Source organism: Cibotium barometz, chromosome 56, assembly GCF_041138505.1.
Source record: "Cibotium barometz isolate CiBa-2024 chromosome 56, ASM4113850v1, whole genome shotgun sequence".
Classification (NCBI taxonomy): Eukaryota; Viridiplantae; Streptophyta; class Polypodiopsida; order Cyatheales; family Cibotiaceae; genus Cibotium; species Cibotium barometz.
The window spans coordinates 40,518,441-40,541,139 of NC_141101.1; the positions used below are offsets into that span (position 1 = coordinate 40,518,441).

Sequence of the window (22,699 nt, forward strand, 5' to 3'; positions counted from 1 at the left end):
AAACCATTTTCAGTTGCATAAGGTGTAGTACTTGATGTTCTAACATACTCGTTCTCAAAGAACAAACAACTGCAGCCCCCGACTAGAGAAGCAAACACATCTTATATACTCCAGTAAACTTGCCCCATAAGAATAGATTTCACAAATCAAGAAACCTCAAATTTCATCTCTGAGAATTTTGAGTGTGTAAACACCTTTCATGAACAATGCCCACACTGGTATTTGGATACCTTAATATACATCTAATTATGAAGATTTCCAATACACTCGCCAGAATTAAAACCTTACTTACACAGTATAAGCACTCAAATACCTAGGGCCATAATCACCTTATCATGTCACCTCAAGCAACCCATTTAAGCACGATGAATAAAGCGATAAAATCGTTGGAACAACCTCTACAAAAAGTTTAACAAGCCTGTTAGGCAAAAATAAATAACTCATACGGCTATGTTCGACTGAAGTAAATAGATTAAATCATAACCTGCATGCAAGATTGTGTGTGTGTGTGTGTGTGTGTGTGTGTGTGAGAGAGAGAGAGAGAGAGAGAGAGAACATCTAATAAGACACAAGTATTATCTCCTCACCTATACAGCCATTGGCTGAGTTTAACTAATACTCAATCCAAAAAACTGAGCATACCACCAAGTCGACAAGAAACACACTACAGTATTGTTGTTACAGGAGTCCATGAGGACTAGGCTTGCAAGTATTTTTTTAGATACTAGTAAAAAAGCATGTGCAGTTCTTGAGATCACTAGCGGCCATGCTTCATTCAATGTCTGTAATGCACAAACATTCTAGGCCTTGAAACACATACCAAGCTTTCTCCCAGTTGCAACCCGTTTGTTACCTTCAGATAAAAAATACTATGATACGAATCACATACCCTGCAAGCTTTGCTTTTGGGTAGGTCATTTGTTGCACTTCACAGGATCAAGGAAGAAGCCTTCCTTTTTGAGTCTCCTTTCCTATACCGATGGTTGTTCACTTTCTCGTTTCTCAGGCAAACCTATACTGCACAACAATGATGGGAAAGAAGCTTGTTTTCCCTCCTCCAGAGCTCAGGCTTGCCTGTCAAGTACAAGCAATGCAGCCCACAAAACTAGGTAATGACATCTGCAAGGCAATGCTCCAAATTGCGGAGTACAATACGCGCAAACACCTTGGCCTGAAGTGGCGCTGTTGCTGCTGCAGCGGCTGCTCGAAGGACTCGCCCTGCACCCGCCTTATGAAGAAGGCTTGCATGATGAACTGCATGCCTGCCTCCTGGCATTGTGAACTGCATGGAACTTGCATGTTAGAATACTCTACATGAACCACACATGCCCACCATCACCAACCCATAGACACCATAGACAGGGAAGAGCTTCAACTAGTCACTACTAAAAAAAGCATGGAAAAGTGGCTAACAATAGACCACCTAAACCACCTGAAGAATCGCAAAAGCAGCACATGCCCGCAGAACCGGTGAGCCATTTTTTAGCATGGTCACAAACCGCCCAATCTCAGCACCACTAAACAGTCCCACAAACAGAAAGAGAATAAGAAAAGCAATACAGATGTCGTGACCATAAAGATAAGGATGTTATTAAGGCAGATTATACCTGCAACGAAGGTGGCCAGCTTCCTGTATTCGAGCAGAATCGGCAACAAGCATCAATGTCGTTGGCGCCCATGAAGCCGAAGCAGCAGTCAGCGCTTGTTGATCTGAAAACGCTTGAATAAAAGATTCTATATGACGCATTGCAAGTCGCCTTGCTCCATCTAAGCCACCACTTTTGGACACATTTTCACAAAATGTTGCTCCTAATGCAACTGCATCCATCCTGAGCAGAAATTATAGTTATGAGAACAACTCCACCTATTCACGACACAAAGCAGTACCACGTCCCTTTCCATCATATCAAGCAGTACCACATCATATGAGAACAACTCCACCTATTCACGACACAAAGCAGTACCACGTCCCTTTCCATCATATCAAGCATTCAAAGCAGTACCACGTCCCTTTCCATCATATCAAGCAAACAAAAGTCTACCTCTCCATTCAATAAAGGGATTAAGCTAAATATGAGCATCAAGGTCATCGAAAAGAAGACTTATGCATCCATATGTATAGATATCATTATGTTTATGAGTGCACATAAGCATTTATGCATACGTGTGGATGTGTCCTAATGTTCGTTGGGGCCTGAAATTGGAGCTGATTTCAGTGATGGGGGCTAACTTCTAAAACTGGGGCCAGTTTGAATGAAGCTAACTGAAAATAGGGTTAGAGCAGAAATTGGGGGTTTATGTAGGGCCGCAATTGTGTTTTATGTTTGTGAAAGACATAATTAAGCTGGCATTTTAGGGCTAGGGTTATATTAAGAAAGCGACCCATGTTTACGAAGTCTTGATGTAAAATTTGACTTAAGAGGTGGACATAACCCAATGTCCACCGCCCAAACCTTATCCCCTTTGTACAAAGGGAATAACCAACCATGTGTCCACTCTAGCTTGCTCTACAAAGCACCTGCCTCCCACCCACACTGGACAACTCACCACCTCACTCCTCTCTGTAGAGATTGGCGCCTCCTTCATGAGGACTGTTGGGCTGCATTTTCTGCACTTTCTCCTTCCCAACTCCATTTCCAAGCTTGCTAAGGTGTTTCACAAGCTTCCAAGAGTGTTTCCATATGCTAATCACTCTCCTACACACTCCCAATGACTGAAATTCAGCAAAACAGCTCTCTTTATTGCTGTAATTTCTGGTCTTTTTGCTGAAAACCCTAATTTCAGCCTTCCTTTCTCAAGTTGAACCATAGGGGAAGCGTTCCCAAGGTTCCTTTCATCCTCTTGAAGACTTTTGTCGCAAAGAAATGTGACAAATCGAAGATCTCATCACTCCAAGGACTTCCATCACGAAGACTTCCGATGTCATCGACTCTACTTGCAATTGGTAAGCTTTTATGCTTAAATATGGACGCAAGTAGCAAGAGGGAGGAACCGGATTACAAGATCACATATCCTGTGTAGTGTTTTCTTGTTCTACGTGCTCTCTTGCAAATTGTTGCTACCATGTGTTGGTGGAACAATAGAGAGCAGATGGTAGGGAACATGGGCACTTGAGAGGGTAGTGTGGGTTTCAAGTCTACATCGACAACCACTTGTTTGCAATACTGTATTCATATGCAATGGTATGGAAATCTAGTCAAAAATGCCCATGACACTATGTACTTGATTCTCCCAAGATTAATATACTTTATTTGAGGGAGGGGTCGGCCATTCCGGCTCATTGTGTGTCTCTTGTCAATTCAGCAAATTACTTCTTGTATTTAAGCAAGTGTCCATCAAATCTTAGTGTATTTAAGTGTATTGATTAGCATTGTGTTCAACCAAGTTACACTTTGCAACTTTCGTGTCCACTCAATATTCCATATGGGATTGCCGAGAGACCTAAAAAATCTCGCAAGGTAGACTGGTAGTGTACACTTGATTGGTAGGATGAGAGAATCTTGCTACATCACTTGGAGATCCCTAGTATAGGTAGGCTAGACAATCAGTTCCTCAAGTTATGTACGAGGGAGAAGATTTGGACAGGGTCATTTTGATCTAGAGAGGAGTCCCTAAACCTATTATCCTAGATGTACTGCTCGTATTTGTGCAAGGATGGTCCCTCAATCATAAACGCTACATTGGGAGACCTTTTACCCATGCAGGCTCTTTTTTGGAGACAATTGGGAGATCCAAATGGGAGAGACACATCTCCATGTTCTAGTTCCTCAAGCACTGTAGACTCCTCCTCTCCCACCCACAGGTGACCTCAGGATATCAGTGTGCGTGAACACCGGGCTGGTCATAATTTATAAGTGAGTTTTGGTCGCCCAAAACTTAATGAAGTGTGTACACACTCACTTATAAATTAGTGCTAGCTCCTAAGGCTAGGTTTATGACCAATACTTACCACCTATCACATGCCACATAACCATGTCAACAGACAATTTCACACGCACAGTTCACGGGCGGACGTCCTCTTACCCGGAACTACACATTGGTCAAGCAAGCATGAAAACAACATGCAATTTCAATTGCAAGCAAGCACATAAAGATGCTATGCAATGCAGCATTGGTATGGACAATCCCCGTTCATGAGACTATATCAAAATAGGCGTGCTCCAGGCAAGTACACGAAGTATCAGACCCAATGAAACACCAATCCACCAAGCATTTCTGAGCATGTACACAGAGACACAAGTCCCAACGGAAAGCCAAGTCCACAGTATCACATGAGTGGCATCAATCCCCGGCATATACAACTGCCATGGACACCAATCCAATGTACATACATGATGAGAAAGCACGGGTGGACCAATTGGGTGGCCAAATGGTGACAGTATTGGCGGCATTTAGGAGTAAGATTTCCTTTTTTTTCTTAGTATTTAGAAATTTTTTTCTCAAGGTTGGGAGGGGCACCGGAAGGAGGGGGAGACTTGTATCTTACGAACCCGTACGATATCGTACAGTACCGTACCGTGCAAACCGTATGGTACAAATAGGTTCGTACCGGTACAAGAAACAACCCTACTCCCCACCTTGAAAAAAAATTTCCAAATGCTCAAAAAAAATAGAAATCCTACTCAACGAAGATCCCAAATGCCCGCAATACTTCACAACTTTCATGTCCACTCAGTATTCCATATTAGGTTACCGAGAGACCTAAAAAATATGGCAAGGTAGACTGGTAGTGTACACTTGATTGGTAGAATGAGAGAATCTTGCTACATCACTTGGAGATCCCTGATATAGGTAGGCTAGACAATCAGATTCTCAAGTTATGTACGAGGGAGAAGATTTAGACAGGGCCATTTTGATCTAGAGAGAAGTCCCTAAACCTATCACCCGAGATTCACTGCTGGTATTTGTGCAAGGATGGTCCCTTAGTCATAAACGCTACATTGGGAGACCTTTTACCCATGCAGGCTCTTTTTTGGAGACAATTGGGAGATCCAATTGGGAGAGACACATCTCCATATTCTGATTCCTCAAGCACTGTAGACTCCTCCCCTCCCAACCTTCCCTCACATTCAAGCTTGAAGCTCCACAGTTCGTAAGAGTTAAAAAAAAACCGTATTTTATCGTATGATATCCGAAAATTTCAAATCGTACCAAAAATTCCCATACGGCATCGTATTTTTATACCGTGACAACTATGTATGTAACACACCTTTGAAGCTACTCTGCACTCAGAGTTATGTGGACTCGTCAACCAAAGAGAATATATAGCATACCTTTGGAGCTGCTCTACACTCAGAGTTACATAGACTCAGATTGTAATTGCCCCAAAAAGGGTTGAGGACAATCTTGACACACACACAGACTATTAATACTATTAAACGAGATAAAATGGCATCGAACCAAATAAGATAGCACTGCTGAAATTTAAATGACACTGCAATATGACCAGAAAGGACCGACCCCCCTTGTACCCCTTGTAATATGATTGTATTATCAAGGATTCCTCAAGATACAAGCTTCATGGGCATCACATGCCAAATTTCCAATGACACCCATGTAATGAACACATTTTGCAAACATGTTTTGTCGTAGTCAGGATTGATTCCACATCTTTTGTTGCGAAGAACCTCACTCCCCAATCCCCAATTGTAATATGCAGCGGAAATCTTTGCAGTGAAAGATCCTGTCACACAAATGCTCACACCGTCTTCTGTATCCTGAGTTTCGTGAGTTTAGCAATCCATTTTAATACTTCAAACTTTAAAGAGATGAGAGAGAGATATATGAGAATTGTACACCAGATTGGGTCCCAAATTACCCACTGAAGGGCTCCCTATCCCGATAACGAGATAGTATTTGCTTTATTACTTTAGAGAGAATGATTGTGGACTGTAGATAAGCCAAACGCAAGATCTCGGAGGATCAGAAGCCTGGCTAAACTGTACACGGCTATAGAAACACCTCGATGAACTAATCTTGAGCCTATGCACTCTTCCCAAGGGCATGAGAAAGGGCTGCACACCTGAGGCTGAGAAGGGACTGCGGTGGACTGTTCTAAGCTATGTAACTATGCTGCAAATGCTTATGAATGATATGTTACCTTCACCAGATGTAATCTGCTGTCCTAGGGCCTGGCAAAGGGCTGTATGCAGGCGCCTAAGAGCTGAGCAGATGGCTGGACCTGAATTGCGGCAAAGATGGCTGTGTTAAGGTACGATAGCTGCACCTGCTGACTGTGGGGCTACTGTATGCTGAACAGACTGCAAGAAGGGGCTGCGTTAAGCTGCAAGGAAGGCTGAAAGCACAGACACAAGCTCCAAAGGCAGGGACCAGTCTAGGCTGAAGGCGGGGAATGCTCCTAGTGCTGAGGAGGCAGGCACGTAGCTCACTGAAGAATGAATGCTCTTCTAAGCACTGAGCAAGCCTATTTATACTAGTTAGGGGTTGGTCAAGTTGGCTGGTCATAACTTTAATAAACCTTATGTTTATAAATGACATTAAATGCTAAATAAATACCATAAAATATGGAAAAAAATACCAGATAAATCCTAGTAAATTCCCTAAGGCTTCTGGGATGTTCTAAATGATGCACATGCATATGAATGCATATTATGCAGGATGCAGAGTGCTTTCTTATGCAAACCCTAAGGCTTCTGCTGACTCTACATGCATGAATGATTCTCTCCAAGTGGGTTAAGGGACTTGACTGACTGACTAACCCGCTAAGACTGAGGAATGACCTACGTAGCTCGTGCCTGACTTATCCTGGACTGAAGATGTACAATGGGATCACGGCGTACGACAAAATATCATCCTACTGGGTTCTAATAATGTACAAATTTTGCACTGTTGATGATGAGCCATCTTGTCACCATGCACTGAGTGCAGAGTGCATGTGACATTCCCTCCTGCTTAGTAGATCTTTTATGAGGGAGTTCATATTTACCATATCTTATGTTTGGGTTTATTATTGGGCTTTAATGAGTGATATTTTTATTTGTTACCATGTTGAGTTGTGAAGTGATGATTATCAAGTGGGAGATAGATCCTTATCTTATGTGATGATATCTTTTCTTTTAAGTGTGTATTTCAAGGTTTATTATGGGCGTGAGAAGAAGAGATTTTTTGAGAGTATACCCATGGATTTTTAGTGTGGGAGTGTGAGTGAGGAAGGGATTTAGCTTCGGAGTCCCTATGGCTAATTGTTACTATACTTATATTTCTTGGCCTTGCTTCATTGACCTTATCTTGTTGACATTACAAAAATCTTGGGTGTTTATTTGTGGTCCTTCTCTAACATGGCTCATTAACACTGTTAGCCACATGTGGTTAACATATTTCCATGACAACTATGTCCACACAACTATGTAACGAGCACATGTACTATATTGTAAATCCTGTCATTTAATGAAGTTCCGGCAGGTGACCAACCACTGTGTAAATGTTAAGGGAAAGCAAGCATGGGGACAACGCTGAACAAATGCTCACTTCTTCATCAAAGACTTGGAAGTGGAGATTAGGAGTGAAGGTGTTCAAACCAAAAATATCAGTCAGTAGAAGTCAGTTAGCAATAGAAGTTAAAGTTAGAAAGCACTAGCAGTTCAAGGTCAAGTCCACGGAGGAAGGATGATAGAGTTCCACCCTATCATCAAGTTTAGCAGAAGGGAATGTCACGTGCATGCTCGTGCCATGGCTAATCCTATGCAAGAACTGTCTTAATCCCTCACTAATCAACAGTTCAGTCACTATTCAGTGTCGCAGCATCAGTAGAATAAGCATCAGCATCAGTAAATTTACCATCATCAGCATGGGGTTGGGAACCCTGTCGGCAGCCTACAGTTGGGCTTCAGCCTGCTGTCGGCAGCCAAAAAGGGAGCCCAGTAGCTGGTCCGCAACATCATCATGGCCAAACAGCAGGTGTGGACAACATCAATGAAGCGCAGCATTAAGTGAAGAATTCAGCCGGTTTTTGTCCACCAAAACTGGCCAACACCATAGTCTTCTGGCCGACTGCAGCCTCCACATAGTAAATAAACATCATAGCATTTTCAGCAGTTCATAAGTCATTAGTTAAGCATTCCAACATCTAGAATCAGTAGGCATCATGTAGAAAAGGGGCTAGGTCTCCCCTATGGGGCTGACCATTGCCCTACATCATGTACAAGCATAAAGCTACCTTTTTGTACCATATGAATAAAGAAACCCTAACACCTAATCTCTCTCTCCTTTGTGTCTTAATCATAAGTTAATTAGCATCAATGTTCTAAGTATGCTTAGGGCTGTGGATCAATACAGCAAGGCTTCCGTGCATGCAACATTGGTATCAGAGCATTCAAGCTCAGCCCACTAAGCTATCTCACAAGGAAGGTGCACAATTCGAGCAGAAAGGATGCAGCAGGGTAGCAGATGGAGTGGTGTTGTACTGATCCATAGCCCTAAGCATACTTAAGAACATTGATGCTAATTATCATATGATTGACACAAAGGAGAGAGAAGAAGAGAGATTAGGTGTCAGGTTTTCTTTATTCATATGGTACAAAAAGGTGGTTTATCCTTGTACATGGCTGAGGCTTGTGATCAGCCCATAAGGGTTGATCCATAGCCCTTCTACATGAGTTCTACCGAATGCTAGGTGATTTGTGATAGATGAACTTCTGAAATATGACTTGTATTATGCTGAATATGATGGACTGCTTATATATGTGGGTAGAACAGCAGTCAACCAGCTGTATAGCTGTCAGCCAGCTGAATCAGTCCCAAAAATGCTAAAGTAACATATAATGCTAGTCGGTTAAAATATAATGCTAGGCGGTTGACGTATAATGCTAGGCGATTGGCAATGAATGCTGGATCTCCATAAAATGCTGGCCAACTGGTCTTGGCTGCCTTCTGATGCTGGCTGATTGATGATAGGAGGTGTCCAATGCTGCCGACAATGCCCAAATGCTACTGATGATGATGTGCTGATGCTAAATGGTTGTAATGTTTGGCTACTGATGATCATAATGATGATGCTGATGTGAGGCTAAATGCTTATCTGACCTACCGCACTAATCAAGGATTGAACTAGTTCATGTTGAAGATTAGCCATGGCACAACCATGCACATGACATTCCCTTCTGCTAAACTTGATGACGGGGTGGAGACTATCATCCTTCCTCCCTGGACTTCTACTAACTTTGGACTACTACTGCTTACTGACTTTGACTCCTACTAACTTTGAATGATATTTTTGGTCTGAACACCTTCTGCACAGATGCTACTGATTAGTGAGGGATTAAGACAGTTCGTGCACAGGATTAGCCATGGCACGGACATGCACGTGACATTCAAGAAGGCTTCCCACCGCTTTCGCATTCAGTCAGAGCCACCCTACAACTTCCCCCACTGGCCGCATAGGGTATGAATGATGTCAAGCCAAATGCTCCTGATGGACTCCGCAGGTGGAGTGTGGGTGCCTTCGATGACTTCGCTACATCGAGCTCTCCAGATGTGCCAAGCTACAATGTTGCTACAAATCTCCCACCTCTGGCCCGAACCCGGAGTCCAATGATCAATAGATGGCGTTGGGGCTGGTACTAAGGAAATGCGAAGGTGAGAGACCTGAAGGGCTAGCCCCCCACCTTCCTCCTCATAAGCCATGACAATCTCAGCCTCAGTGGCCCAAGCGATAGTTCCCCATGAAATAATCCAAGTAGAGGTCATGTCCATCGTGAAACCACTGCCAAACCTGTTGAGCCTTCACGCAATCCCAAAGACAATGTCGCTGAGACTCCTGAGGGTGGCCGCACCTTGGACAAGCTGCTGGTCTACCACCAATGGCCAACCACGTGTAAACCGCCAAACTGCTATGTGCCAGCAGCCACAAAAAGAGGGTGATCTTTCGAGACCGAAAACTATGCCAGAGCCTCTTCCAAAAATTTGACAGAAAACGCGTTGAGAGGCCCTGAGACTGCCAGTGTCCTGTTGCTGCCAGGGTGCCCTTGACCTCGGGCATTTGCATCCTACGGCCTAGCCGTGCAGTGTATGCAAAGAACGGGGTACCCAGAGTCTCCTCCCTATCTGTAGGATGACACCAAGTCCACTCCCCCGGGTCCCACTGGAGGCACATGAAGTGTCGGCTCTCCCAAATCCATAAACACTAGAGTCTCTCCCTCGCCACCTTCGCCAGAGGGGAGTCAATGTGCCACTTGTGCATGAAACCTGATCACCCTCACCCTCTGCAAGGTGCATCGTCTGAAGTCATCCAAAGGGGGCTCTGATCTCTCTAATCTACCAAGTGAGCGAGGCGCAGCTCTCATCCGTGCCATGAACTGCCAAGAGAATATCATGCCTAGTACACACACCCAACCACTACCGCAAGGGGGGGGGGGGGGGGGGGGGGGGGGGTCAGGTCAAGGATAGGGGTCAGCCACTCTTGATAATAGAGAAGTCGATGTGGAAGCTCAGTCTGTCTCTGCCCTGGATCCCAACTAGGCCCCTCTCTTGAGCCTCAAGGGGAAGCTATTTGAATGCAAGACAATCTCCGGCAGGTCCTATGCTCAACGCTCCCTAGGATACATGAGGCCGGACCCCCAGCATGTGGCCACTAGGTAAACGGATAAGGGGATTCCAGATCAAGGATTGGTGCTGAAGACGCTCCTCCGAGGCTACCGGAACTAACTGCTGAAGACCCGGCCTAAGGTGATCCCAAGCTCGTAGTAGGCCGGCGGCAAATCTCTCCTCAAAAGCCGGGCTAAAGCTGCAGACCCATATCTCTACCGAAGATCCATCTGGTGCTCTGCAACCAAGAGCCCCCCAGGCTCAAAGTATGGGCTGAAATCCTCGCCAACAGGAAGTCCTTCCAAGGCTCAGCGCCTGGGAGAAGTCCTCTAACAATCAACTTGCCCAACAAGGCACGGCTCTGAATGGCAGGGTCGATGATGCCTAGGCCCCCTCTATGTCATGGCTGAATGATCAGTGTCTCCAGGCCACCTTGGCCCGGACAAGCCCCCCATTGCTGCCGGCCCACAAAAAATTGTGGATCAACCGCCGTTGTACCTAACCATGCAAGCTCAGGCGAAGGCCCAGCAAGAAGTAATATACCACATGGTGGCAAGGACCTAGTTCACCGCCACCACTCGACTAGCCAAGGAAAGCCTCATAGAACTCTAGTACAAAAGCTTCTTCCGAATGCTCAAAAGAAGAGGGGCTAGCTACTACTCTAGGGAGATATTGATGCCCACCTGGCATCCAAGATAGCAGATTGGAGTGCCCCTCGGGATCCACTGGAAAGCCTCAACTAGACGCCAAGTCGGGGCGGGTGGAGAGCCTACCCAAAAACCCCAACTTGGCTGGAGAGCCTACCCAAAAACCACAACTTGTGCCAGTTGATCTACGCTCCTAATGCACGACAAAAGATCTCTATCGCCTCTACGAATCTCTGAAGATTACCCACACCTCCAGATAAGTATGTTGCTCTGTCATCTACAAAGTTTGAGTCAAGCGGCTCCTCCTGAGTACGGATGGGGAGACACAATCCCTAGAGCCTAGTCTCCTGAGCTAAGAGAAAATTGCTCATGGCCTCGGCGACAAATAGAAAGAGGTATGGTGCCAATGGGCAACCTTGCCGGACCAAGCGAGAAAGGGGAAATTTATCACCTCTGGCTCCCTAAATGAGAACCTGAAATAACATGGATGCCAGGTAAAGTCCTGAAACACCACAGATCCACTCCACTAGGAACCCATCCGGGGACCGATACATCATGCCCCCCGTCAACTCTATCATAGGCTTTCTCGAAATCCAGAAGGAACACAATCACGTCCTACTACCGCATCCTGGCCGAAGTTGTCGCCTCCCAGAAAGTGAAGTTGTCCGGAATGCTCCGATCATGAACAAAACCTGTCTAAGTGTGTCATGGATCAAGTCGGGGAGGATGGCTGAAGTCTTCGGCTGATGGCCTTGGCTAAAATCTTGTAGGCGGTCACAAGGAGGGTGATGGGTCTCCACTGCCGAATCTCTAATCTGTCACCACCCTCCTTAGGAATCAAGTGGATCACACCCTCTGAGAGCCTCTCTAGTATGGCGCCTATGGTCATAATCTCATTGAAGGCTACTCGAAGGCCGCCTTCCATGAGATCCTAGTGGCGAAGAAAAAAGGAAGCTCGAAGCTCTGACATGGTATCTGTACTCCACACTCCACTCCTCTATGGATCGGAGCTCTTTATGGGCGGCGGCCAGCTGTCTCTCAATCCACAAGCTATCTAGAGAACTCTCTTGAAGTTGCTAGAGAGAAGCAAGACCCCGCCGAATGCTCCTCTCCTACTCACGAAATCTACTCTGTGTTGCCTCTTGCAATAAGCTATTGATCTCGCCAAGGCCCACATCCAAGGTGCGTGCGGTAGAACCTTAGAGAAAATCCAATCCCTCTCATACTCTATCCTCCTGCAGATCTCAAGAGTCCTGTATGAGGCTGTCCGGAATCCTAGTGCTCAAGTGTCTATCTTGCCGCCAGGGGTCCTCCAAGGACAGAATAACTAAAGCATGATCAGAGAAAGTAGTGCCCACCAAGATACCATCTCTTTTTCTTGGGGGGGGGGGGGGGGGGCAATCGCCAACAGGGCGGATGCTGCGATAAATGCTCGAAATGGTTCTCTAACACATCCGAATCCTCTTGTGCTCTACAAGCCTAGCACGCACGGCAGCGCCGCTCAACTCTAGAAGTGAATTGGCAGCCCTAGCGCGCGCCAACATTCTACCACTCTCCAACACCAGTGTCGTCCGCGGCCAGGCCCTAGTGCTCTGCTGCCTAAGGGCTTGCATCCCTCCTAGCCCCTTGAGGATGAACTAAGCTGGGACCGGGGGTGGGGGACCACCGGAGGCGGTCTCGGGGGACTAGCGCCGAGGACAAGCTCTAGCAAGATGTCCCATCTGCCTCCATATGAAGCATTGACCTAGGAGGCCAAAGTACTCTACTCTCTACGGAACAGGATCTCCCCAGAGGCAAGGAAGAGATATGACGTGCGACACTATCTCCGGAGAAGCAACACAAATAATCCCGACCACCCAAGCAAGGGCCGAAGCAACAGGGGGAGGGGGATTCCATCACTCTCCCAATGGCTCCACCAATCACCAGGAGAAGAGGAAGGTATTTATTCTTGAGGCCTGGGAAGCAGACTATCTCACGAGAAAGCTTGAAACCCTAGCCATGTTGGGTCAAAGCCATTGCCACCTCACAAAGAAGGCATGGGCCGTACTCAGTGCGGCGGGGCTCTGCTCCATGACTCTATCTGACGCCGCTGGCAAGTCAAACTCAACCTGGTAGTAGCCGTGTTAGCAGTCATCTCCTGTCTATACACTATGTCAGGGCCTCTGTTGTGTGTGTGCCCGCCCGTTTTAGTGTTAGCCCATTTTTTTTCTCTCTCTCTCTCTCTCCATGTATTTTCCCTATTTTCCGGAGGTGTGGTTGGGCTGTCGGCTGCCCCTAGATGCTGGCCAACTATGATTTTGCTGCCCGACTATTATCCTGCAGTCCTGGCTGACTGCATGCATCTGGCTGACCAGGTCTCTGCTGGTCGTGAGCTGTGCTGGTCGTGAGCATGGGCTGCTGTCGGCTTGTTTAAGGCTGGCCGACCAGCAGCCTGGGGCCATATAAAATGGCCCCATGCCCCCACACTCCAAGTTGTAGTCTCCGGGATTTTCTTTGGCATATATAGCAGAGTTACACAGCTTCTCTCTCTCTTTCATCTGTGTCTTGCTCTGTACAGCAGTTGTGTTCACTTCCGCTGTGCAATCTGACAGTCGCGCCCCAACAGATGACTATCGGTAATCTTTGCAAGCACTCCAAGGAGGCTAGCTTGTATAAGATCCTTGAGTTGTCCACGCGCCGGGCGGCTACAAACAATCTTGCACACCAGAGTGGAGGCCTCTAGGGATGCAATTGTTGAAGCGAGGAGCTAGAGGTCCGCTTCTGAGAAGGATAGGCAAGGGACAGCGGCCTCAGTCAGGCATGAAGGAGCAGCTGCCATGGAGTTGAAGACCAGAAGAGGCCGAAGCTTGCTGAAGGATAAAGGGCCCAAGAACCAGAAAAAACTGCCTACTGAGAATGGAGAGGACGAAGCGAAAAAGGGGAGAGCAGCGGCCAGTGGGGGGGTAGGGAAGAAAGGCGACAGAGGGAAAAGGGGAGGGGGAGGGGAGAGGAAAAGGGCGGGGGGGGGGGGGGGTGTGAGGCGCCAACGAGCAGGGGAGGGGGTAGCGAGGGCACAGCAAGGGACAGGCAGCGAGCAGGGGGACAGGCGCAGCAGAGCAAAGGAGGGCCAAGGCGGGGGCAGCGAGGCACAAAAGGGAGGAGAGGCAACGAAGGCGAACCGGGGGAGGGGGGGAGGGGGGAAGCAATGGCAGGCTAACGCAGGTTTGAGAGGGGGCACTCACAGCTCTCGTTCTCCCTCGTGGGTAACACTTGCTTTCAACCAAAAACTACCGCTTCAAAACATCCCTAGGCCTAACAAGATGAGCTATGAGTCTTGGCTTCTTAACATTTTTATGGACCCTCCGCACTCCATAAAAATAAGGAAGCCTTGAGTGATACCTAAAATTGATTTGCAAAAGTCTTCGTGCTCTACAAGAACTTTTCATGATGAAGAGCAACTTAAGTATGTATGCAATGAGAAATTAACTTCTCGTAAAATGCATTGCATGTTGAGAAAAGTGGTGCCAAAGCGTAGCACTAGGAGATCTCAACAAAATGGATAGACTCAAGGTCCTCCTTCACCTTAAGGTTTTGGGGTATGGATGGCTAGATCAATTTGTGGAAACCTCCAATTAAGCATGCATTGCCATGAACACAACCGCGATGGGTGACCTCCTTAGACTTGGCCCCCCACCCAATTTCCAACAGGGTATCATAGCCATGGTTTGAAGTGTAACCTCTGAGCCACCAGGGAAGCCAAGTTGATCCTCTAAGCTAAAAAAGTGGACAAGTTGGCACCAAGGAGAGGTGTTGAGAAAAGTGGTGACAAAGGGTAGCACTAAGAGATTTCCACAAAATAGACCAGAGGTCCTCCATCACCTTAAGATTTTGGGGTCTCGATGGCTAGACCAATTTGTGAAAACCTCCATTTAAGCGTGTACAACTCCTCGGATGGGTGACTTCCCGGAACTTGGCCCCCCACCCAATTTCCAACACTCCAGATATAACTTCTTTTATGTAATAACAAAATTATTTAATCATTTGTCTACATCAAAAATGTTAAAAACTCGATGAAATTTACGTTTAAAAACGCTTCATCACTTAAGAAACAAAGTTGCATGAATTAGATTCACTATTTGATGGAACTTCTCTAAGCTTCATTTACACTTTTTCTAAAGTTGTCATTTTTCCACTAGCATAGAGCACCTTGTTTCCCAAAGGCTTCTTCAAGTTGAGTAACCTTCCCCCATGGCTTTCACAAGAAGGAAGTCCTTAGGAGAAGAAAGACGAAGCTTAGTACCTTTTGCAAAAGACTCCTTTAGAGAAACACATGCAAATAGAAGTATTAGTTGTAACTATACGTCCAAGAGAATTATCAGCTAAGGTAGTAACTTTATTATCACTACAACAGCAAGGTCTACAAAGAATAGCCAACCTATTTTGTTATCTCAATATAATTGTAGACCTTTTCTCCAACTTCCAAGAGTATTTAAATACCTCCAAGCAACCACATGATGATTCCATATTTTTCTAACACAATTCGGAAAAGCATTCATCACCTCATGTAATCTTAAAATAAAGCTTAGACCTATTTAATCTAAATTTGGGAGGTAAAAATAGTGATTAAAAGCTCCTTACTTAAAATAGAAGAATGATAAGAAACGAAAACTCTAGACTTGATATACCCTCCAAAAGTCAACCTTAGTAAGAGCCATGAGACTTAATTACTTTAAGATTCTCGAAAAAAAACCTCTAACATACAAAAGAGCTTAAAGATAACTTTCGGGTTAAATCTTTTGAAAACTTTGAGTGAAAATTCCCCTAAAGACAAGATTCTATCTAAATACATCAGCTTTGGCTTATGGTCTCTACCTATCAACAAAAAAAAAAATCAAATGGAGAAATGAACAAGGGATCTATTAAAGATATGTGAGTAACCCTAGAGGCCATGCCTACAACACAAGCTGTTATAGGGGATTGAGGTTGGAGATGAAAGAAGCTAGGAGGATTAGAATAGGAAGGAACCTTTTCTGACTTAGCACCACATCTCCAAAGCATGTGTGTTTTTTTGGAGGCTCTCTCGTTCTTATGACTATATGACTTCACTTCCAAATTGTAGCCATTAAGAAAAAAAAGTATATAGACTTTAACACTCCTTTGAGTTTGCATATTGTCCCTTTATGCATTCTATAAGAGAACCATGAGAAGATTCAAAACCAAACTTACCCATGTATACATATAAGGGTTTTGAATGCTCGAGTAAAGAATTTTTTCCATAAACTTTTCTTGCTTCTCTAGCGTGTTTTTTTAAGGCGGATGAAAGTTATTGTATGACCATGATAAAGCATGAAATTGCTTAGAAGGGTGCACCTCATTAACATCGACATAAATTATCATTTAGAGTAGTCAAGATGGTGTTTCCGACCATGATGCCTAAAGGCTAATGATCCTAGGTAATAAAGAGACAGGTTGACCACACCCCCCTTCTTTTTTAGTAGGGCTGCTGCCAAGAAATGGGTCCTTAAATAAAATTGTTTGTTACACTTGAAAGATCATATACAATAGCATGCACTCAAGTGCCCCTGACTTCTTATAGAATCACTACCCAACTCGTCCTCGCACAAACAGCCCTTCATAAACACACACAATAAGCCCTTGATCCTAAGCAGACCCAAACAAGGTCAAAATCCCCAAGAAAAGGGCAAAAGAATAGTATACGAAAAGGGAAAAAGAATAGTATACATACAAGGAAGTCAACATACACCTACACTAATTAAGAATTTGCATGTCCGCTAAAGGGATGGAAAAATATAGCTTCCTAAGACTAGAATATAGCCAACCTTACAATTTGAAAAAAAAAATGATTGCATTTATTTCACACCAAACACACACAAACAAGAAAAACACTACATAAAGTTTTGCTAAGAATAAAGGACAAAAAAAAAATACAAATTCTTAACTATTGAAATTCAACTCACAGAGTGACTACTAATACAAGAGACTTAGCTTAGCCAATTATAATTTAAATCAAGAAAACTACTCTATAAAAAATAGGAGAGAAAGAGAGGAGAAAAACCCGTAGTAAGCCAAGCAATACTTATGTTCCACCCAAGCATAAGTTGCTCATTGGGTTTTGGAAGTGTCTAAACTCTTGGGCGAACCCAATGCTTTCTAGGAAGTACAATCAAAAAGCAAATAGATAAGATTTCAAAAGAAGGGGGGAGAGAGAGATAGAGAGAGATTAATGAAGCAAACAATAATAGAACTATTCAAAGCATGTAAAATGTGGCTTGCAAACACACATAGATGTGAAAAATGCATGCTTTCAAACACACGCCCATATACACGGATTAAACGAGCATTGAGGCAACCTTGGTGTGTGCATGTGTGTGTATGGTGTATGTATGTATGTAAGTATGAATTAACTCTATGTAGGTATGTATGCATGTTTTTTGCATGTGTTTACATAGATTATGTGTATGCATACATATGTACCATGCATGCATGTTTGTACATGGATCTATGTATGTATTAAGACATGATGCCAGAAGTGATATACAAATCAAAGTTTTAAAAAAAACAACTGCAAGCAATCACATTGTTTATTACCTGCCATCAAACATATAAGCGAGAGCAAGGGCAGCCATGAAGCGAGCCATCTTTGACCCCGAAGAAGAGCATAGGTGCACAAGAGCACGGACTCCTCCCTCTTCAACAATACGCCAAGCGTTGCCCGAGTTAAATGCAAGGTTCCATAAAGCACCTGCTGCAGTTTCATGCACATCCTGCAATGGAACCACAACTATTTAATCACATGCAGTAAGAGCTTGAAAGCTTACATTAGGGACTTTACGCACAGATCCCCTGCCACACTGGGGTAGGACGGGGGGGGATCCCCCGGGGGCCCATGAAAAATGGCCTGGTGAGATCTCCCCTTTTCTCAAATGATCTTCATAATGTGGATAGGTCTCCTACACACTTTTTTCAAATAGCACCAAGAAATAAGCACTTGCCTCCGCCTCAGAATAAGCCAGGGTTATTAAAGGTGCAACGCCACCCTCCCGCCCAATTGCTATGCTGAAAAGTCCAATTAACAGTGTCAGCTAACACTGCATAGCATTGCTTCCAGACAATACATAAAGTGAGACCGAAAGGATCTCACCTGTTAGCTTCAGAGACCGACAAGCCCCAAAGCGCTCCCGCAGCTCTCTCCTGCAGACCGTGAGATCCGGTGCTGCAACTTTGAGCAAGTGCAACCTGTGGAGAAATGTCACAATGGCAAAATAGATTCATCTTGACTTCTAAAAGTACACCACCCTTTGGCAAAAGAAAGCAAAAATTTGTTCTTAACTCACCAATGCCTCTACACCACCAGCAGCTGCTATCGCCTCCCGATTTCTGTCGTCAAAGGACAGATTCCACAGAGCCCCAGCAGCCTCTTGCCTGAATTGATCATAAGCAGTCACCATTTGAACCAAAACTAGTAGCAATTGCAGAGCCTCCCCAAACAAAGTATCACCTGACACCTTCACTTTGTGAACAGGTTAGCTGTACTAATGCCTCAAGAGCACCGGCCTCCTGCCCGACTGCAGCATTGTTGCCATTGCTATCCCCATGTGCTGCCAAGTTGGCGAGAGCTCGCGCAGCCTGCCATCCACAGACTTACTAAAGAGAGGGCTATCGCTCATAAACAATCATGGTGATGAGCACATGCAGGATGACAAAACCTGCTCTTGTACGCCTTCGTGCTTGCAAAATCGAGCAAGTGTTACCAACGCATGTACGCCACCTGCCACAGCCACCTCCATGCTGCACTTGTCATCTGCTGCCAAATTGGCGAGTGCTCCAGCAGCACGCTCCTGCAAAGAAGATGTCTGCTTTTGAGTGATTTGACAAGCTGGCACCACCCAACATTGTGCATCCTACTTCAACAAAATGCAAATAAATGACATCCAATTTCATACCAGAACCCCATCACCACCATTAGGCCATTTGAAAACCAGCTCCACCAATGCTTTGATGCCTCCTGCCTCAGCAATGGCACCCTAGAAATATGAACCTCAGATTTCATCAGAGCCACACCTCTTGCCAGTTGCATTTCAAGACCAAGCATGGAGAGACCTTCACCTTATGTTCCTCCCCGACTGAGAGATTCCACAGGCCTCCAGCAGCCTCCTCGGCAACCCACCGATTGGGGGACCTTGCCAGGGTTGCCAATATGTTGATACCTCCCTCCAACGCCACAGATTTTGCGACCTCTGCATTTACTGAAAGATTTGCTATAGCCTGCCAATAAAACCGGCATAAGCAGCCACATGAACAAGGTGAAAGAGAACCTGCAAGAAGCAGAAGGATCATGCATTCTCACCTTAGCAGCCTCAGATTGTACTCCCTCTCGATGCGACTTGGCCAAGTCCAACAGAAGGCTAATACCACCTCCATGCATCACTGCTTCGGCTCTAGCAGAATCCACAGTGGCATTCACATCAACCGTCACAACAAATGTGGCCAACGTGGTAGCTGCTCTTTCTTGCACATCTTCTTGAGAGCTCTTAACTAAGCTAAGCAATGCGGTCGTGCCCTGCTTTAACCAGAAACTATCCAAACCGGGGGTGTTGCTGTCAGCAATACGAAGTAATGCATGTGAGAAAACCCACTCTGTCCAGTTAAGGAGCTCTACACAATTCTTGTCACCTTGCCTCCAACCATGTTGATTCCATGCCAGCACACTCCCCTCCTTGCTGTCTGTAGAAGCTTTTGAGGTAAGCGATGCCAATCCCTTCACAAGATCCGTGAAACGGGCAAGTAGAACCTTCTTTTTGGAAGAGAAAAACACTGATCCGCTCCCGTCCTCAAGATTGGAACAATTGAGGGCACAAAGAACCTTCAAATTCTCCATGGCAAGCAATCTGCTGGCAGCTGAAGGGGTGATCTCAGTACGGGATACGTCTAATGCAACCAAAGAAGGAAGCTTACTCAACAACTGTGCAGCCACATTCCACTGGACATTCCTCAACCCAGCCAAAGATAAGAACCGCAAAAATGTTGCCGAGGATAATGCTGCCTCATCCACAACTGCGCAGTCAATAAAACCCAATTCAGTGAGATGGGGGCAATGCTTGACCAGAGCTCCAATGGCATCCCCATCGACTTCTCTGATGCCCATGAGGCGGAGGCGCTTGAGATTAGGACAGCACAGGGCGACCACTCGGATGGCGTCACTGGTGATTTTCTCACAGTCGGGTCCAAGCTGGAGGCTTTCCATGGTTCCATGCCGTGCAGCAAGCATGGAGAGAGATGCGTCTGTAAGTTCCCTGCAGCTATCCCCAGTGAGATCCCTTAACTCCTTTGCCTGCAAGCTTATGATAGCTGATGCTGCAATGGCACCATGGAATCTGAGCCGATGGAGCTTTGAGCATTTGCTGGCAAGATAGATGGCAGTGGAAAAATCTAGGGTATGCGCTCGCATGTCTAAGGATTTCCAGAGGCATGGAGAAGCTCCAAGGCGGCGCCATTGTCTGCAGACAGAGGCCAGGCGAGCTCTGTCCCTGTAGTTGAGAAGGCCAAAGAGGGCTATGACTGTGTCATGTGGAAGGCTTGTCCAGTCCACAATGCGCTCAACAGGGACTGCAACTACCTCTTCAAGGACCTCACCATCAACACATGATGCCTCTTTTGCCCTGCTAACCCTATATTTCAAAACTTTTCGACGCACTCGCCGATTCATCTCTCTCTTCTAGCGGGACAGGCCCCCAAGGTCCAGCATTCTCCTTATTTTGCGACCGCTCAAGAAGCTTAGCGGAAAAAACTACCTTGCATCCTCTGATTCAGTAACAAACGCAGTCTTTGCATCCTCTGATATCCATGCCCCGCAGGGCCCAATGATGCAGGAAAAATTAGAAAGAAAAGCACTAGATATTACCCATGTGAGAGTTGATGTGCAGAGCAAACCCTCGCAGATGGCGATGGTGATGATGAGGGCACCCCCGCCTTCTCTGCAGATGAACTTGCAACAACGCAGTGAAGGGGTCAGGTGCCCATAAACGCAATGGATGGCACAGCAGCGCACACACACCGAATTGATTGCTCTTCTTGCGCTTGCGAAGGGTTCCAAAAAAGAAAAACACAACAACAATAATTTAACGTTTCACAGGTATATGAGTAGTACTTTAAATTAAACCCCCTCAAACACGATCACTTAAGCTAATCATAGAAAGTTTTTTTTCTACCAATAATATTTATTTATATTAACTGTTCCAAATGTGACATACACCAAACCCATACCTCATTCAAGATTTTACATAAAAAGTCCAATCTTTCATCCTCACACAAGAAACAAGATTGTTCCCAAGAGATCTGATACCCCAGCAATAGTGCAACCACGGGGGGGACTGTTTTTCTAGCATTCCCCCATGCTTTGACCAAACCTTGACTGTGGGTCTGGTCCCAACCGGGTTCTCAATAAAGGCAACAATTGTGTGATCAGTTTGTTTTTCCTTGCAGTACCATTGATGAGTTTTAGGTCCAAATCTAGGAGGCCTTTTCTTCTCAACCCAACATCTCACCTGCAGCCAACAATCCAACATCAGGGAAAGAACCCTAGTATGTTTGAAGCTTAGCCAGAATCAGGGAAACATTCAAAGCATATTCCTCTACAGGTTCTAAATCAACAAATCCAATTCCAGAGATCTAATTTTATTTACATCACATACAGACCAACACATGCCCACACATTTATACATCAACTCTAAATATTGCAACTCTGTACATGTAACCCTCAAGAATACAATTTCATTCCTGTTAGTCCAGATTTCCCATAAGATGCAAGTTCTGATAATGTTGAACACCAGCTGTTGAACACCAGCCCATTGAGTTCATCACTAACTGCCCACTTCCCAAGTAACCAGGCCTCCCAAAAGGTTTGCATGTTCAGACCCTTCTCTATCCACTTAGTCATTTTGCACCAAGTGCTCCTTAGAGCTGGACATTCCCAAAACACATATTTGCCACTTTCTATTGAAGACTAGCACCTAGGGCAAATGCCACTAGCCATGTTCCTTTTTTGCAGTTTATAGCCAATAGGTATGCCCACATGCAAAGCTTCCACAAAAAAACTTGAAATTTCCTAGGGACCTAACAATTCCAGATCAAGTACCATCTCTTTTTCCAGCTAGAGGAGCACCATTTTACATTCCATATTTTATTACAGTATAGTACATTAGCATCCCCTTTCTCATTAATGCATAAATGTCCCTAGTTTTGCCCTCCTTCAGTTTGACACCATTGATCTGAGTCAATCCTTGATCCAGACTGAAGTATCAGTAGTTGCTGTGGAACATAATTCACTATGCAACACCTCCAACACCTAAGCCATCAAGTCTCTCTCTCTCCTGGTCAATTGAAATTCCAAAGATAAGGTTCACTTCTTTACATCGAGCCAGATCCATGTCCCAACAATCAACCAGATATCTAATGCCTTTGTTGTTAAGAATCTTTGCCACAGATGTATCAAGTAAAGCTAGGGGGGATTA

The 22,699-nt window shown here is 45.2% G+C and overlaps 1 protein-coding gene across 1 annotated transcript; it reads right to left on the minus strand.

The window, feature by feature from the left end:
* Positions 1-557: 557 nt before the first annotated feature.
* Positions 558-21,352, minus strand: LOC147607216 (protein ARABIDILLO 1-like). The gene is made up of 13 exons (XM_086790909.1): positions 19,537-21,352; positions 19,296-19,454; positions 19,133-19,213; positions 18,896-19,027; positions 18,688-18,815; positions 18,524-18,611; positions 18,331-18,425; positions 18,182-18,245; positions 17,778-17,953; positions 1,608-1,829; positions 1,433-1,517; positions 1,166-1,282; positions 558-1,074 (listed from the first exon to the last, which is right to left on the minus strand). The coding sequence occupies exons 1-13, from the start codon at positions 20,893-20,895 to the stop codon at positions 1,003-1,005; spliced, it is 2,778 nt and encodes a 925-aa protein (XP_086647035.1). The 5' UTR covers positions 20,896-21,352; the 3' UTR covers positions 558-1,002.
* Between the last annotated feature and the right edge of the window lie 1,347 nt (positions 21,353-22,699).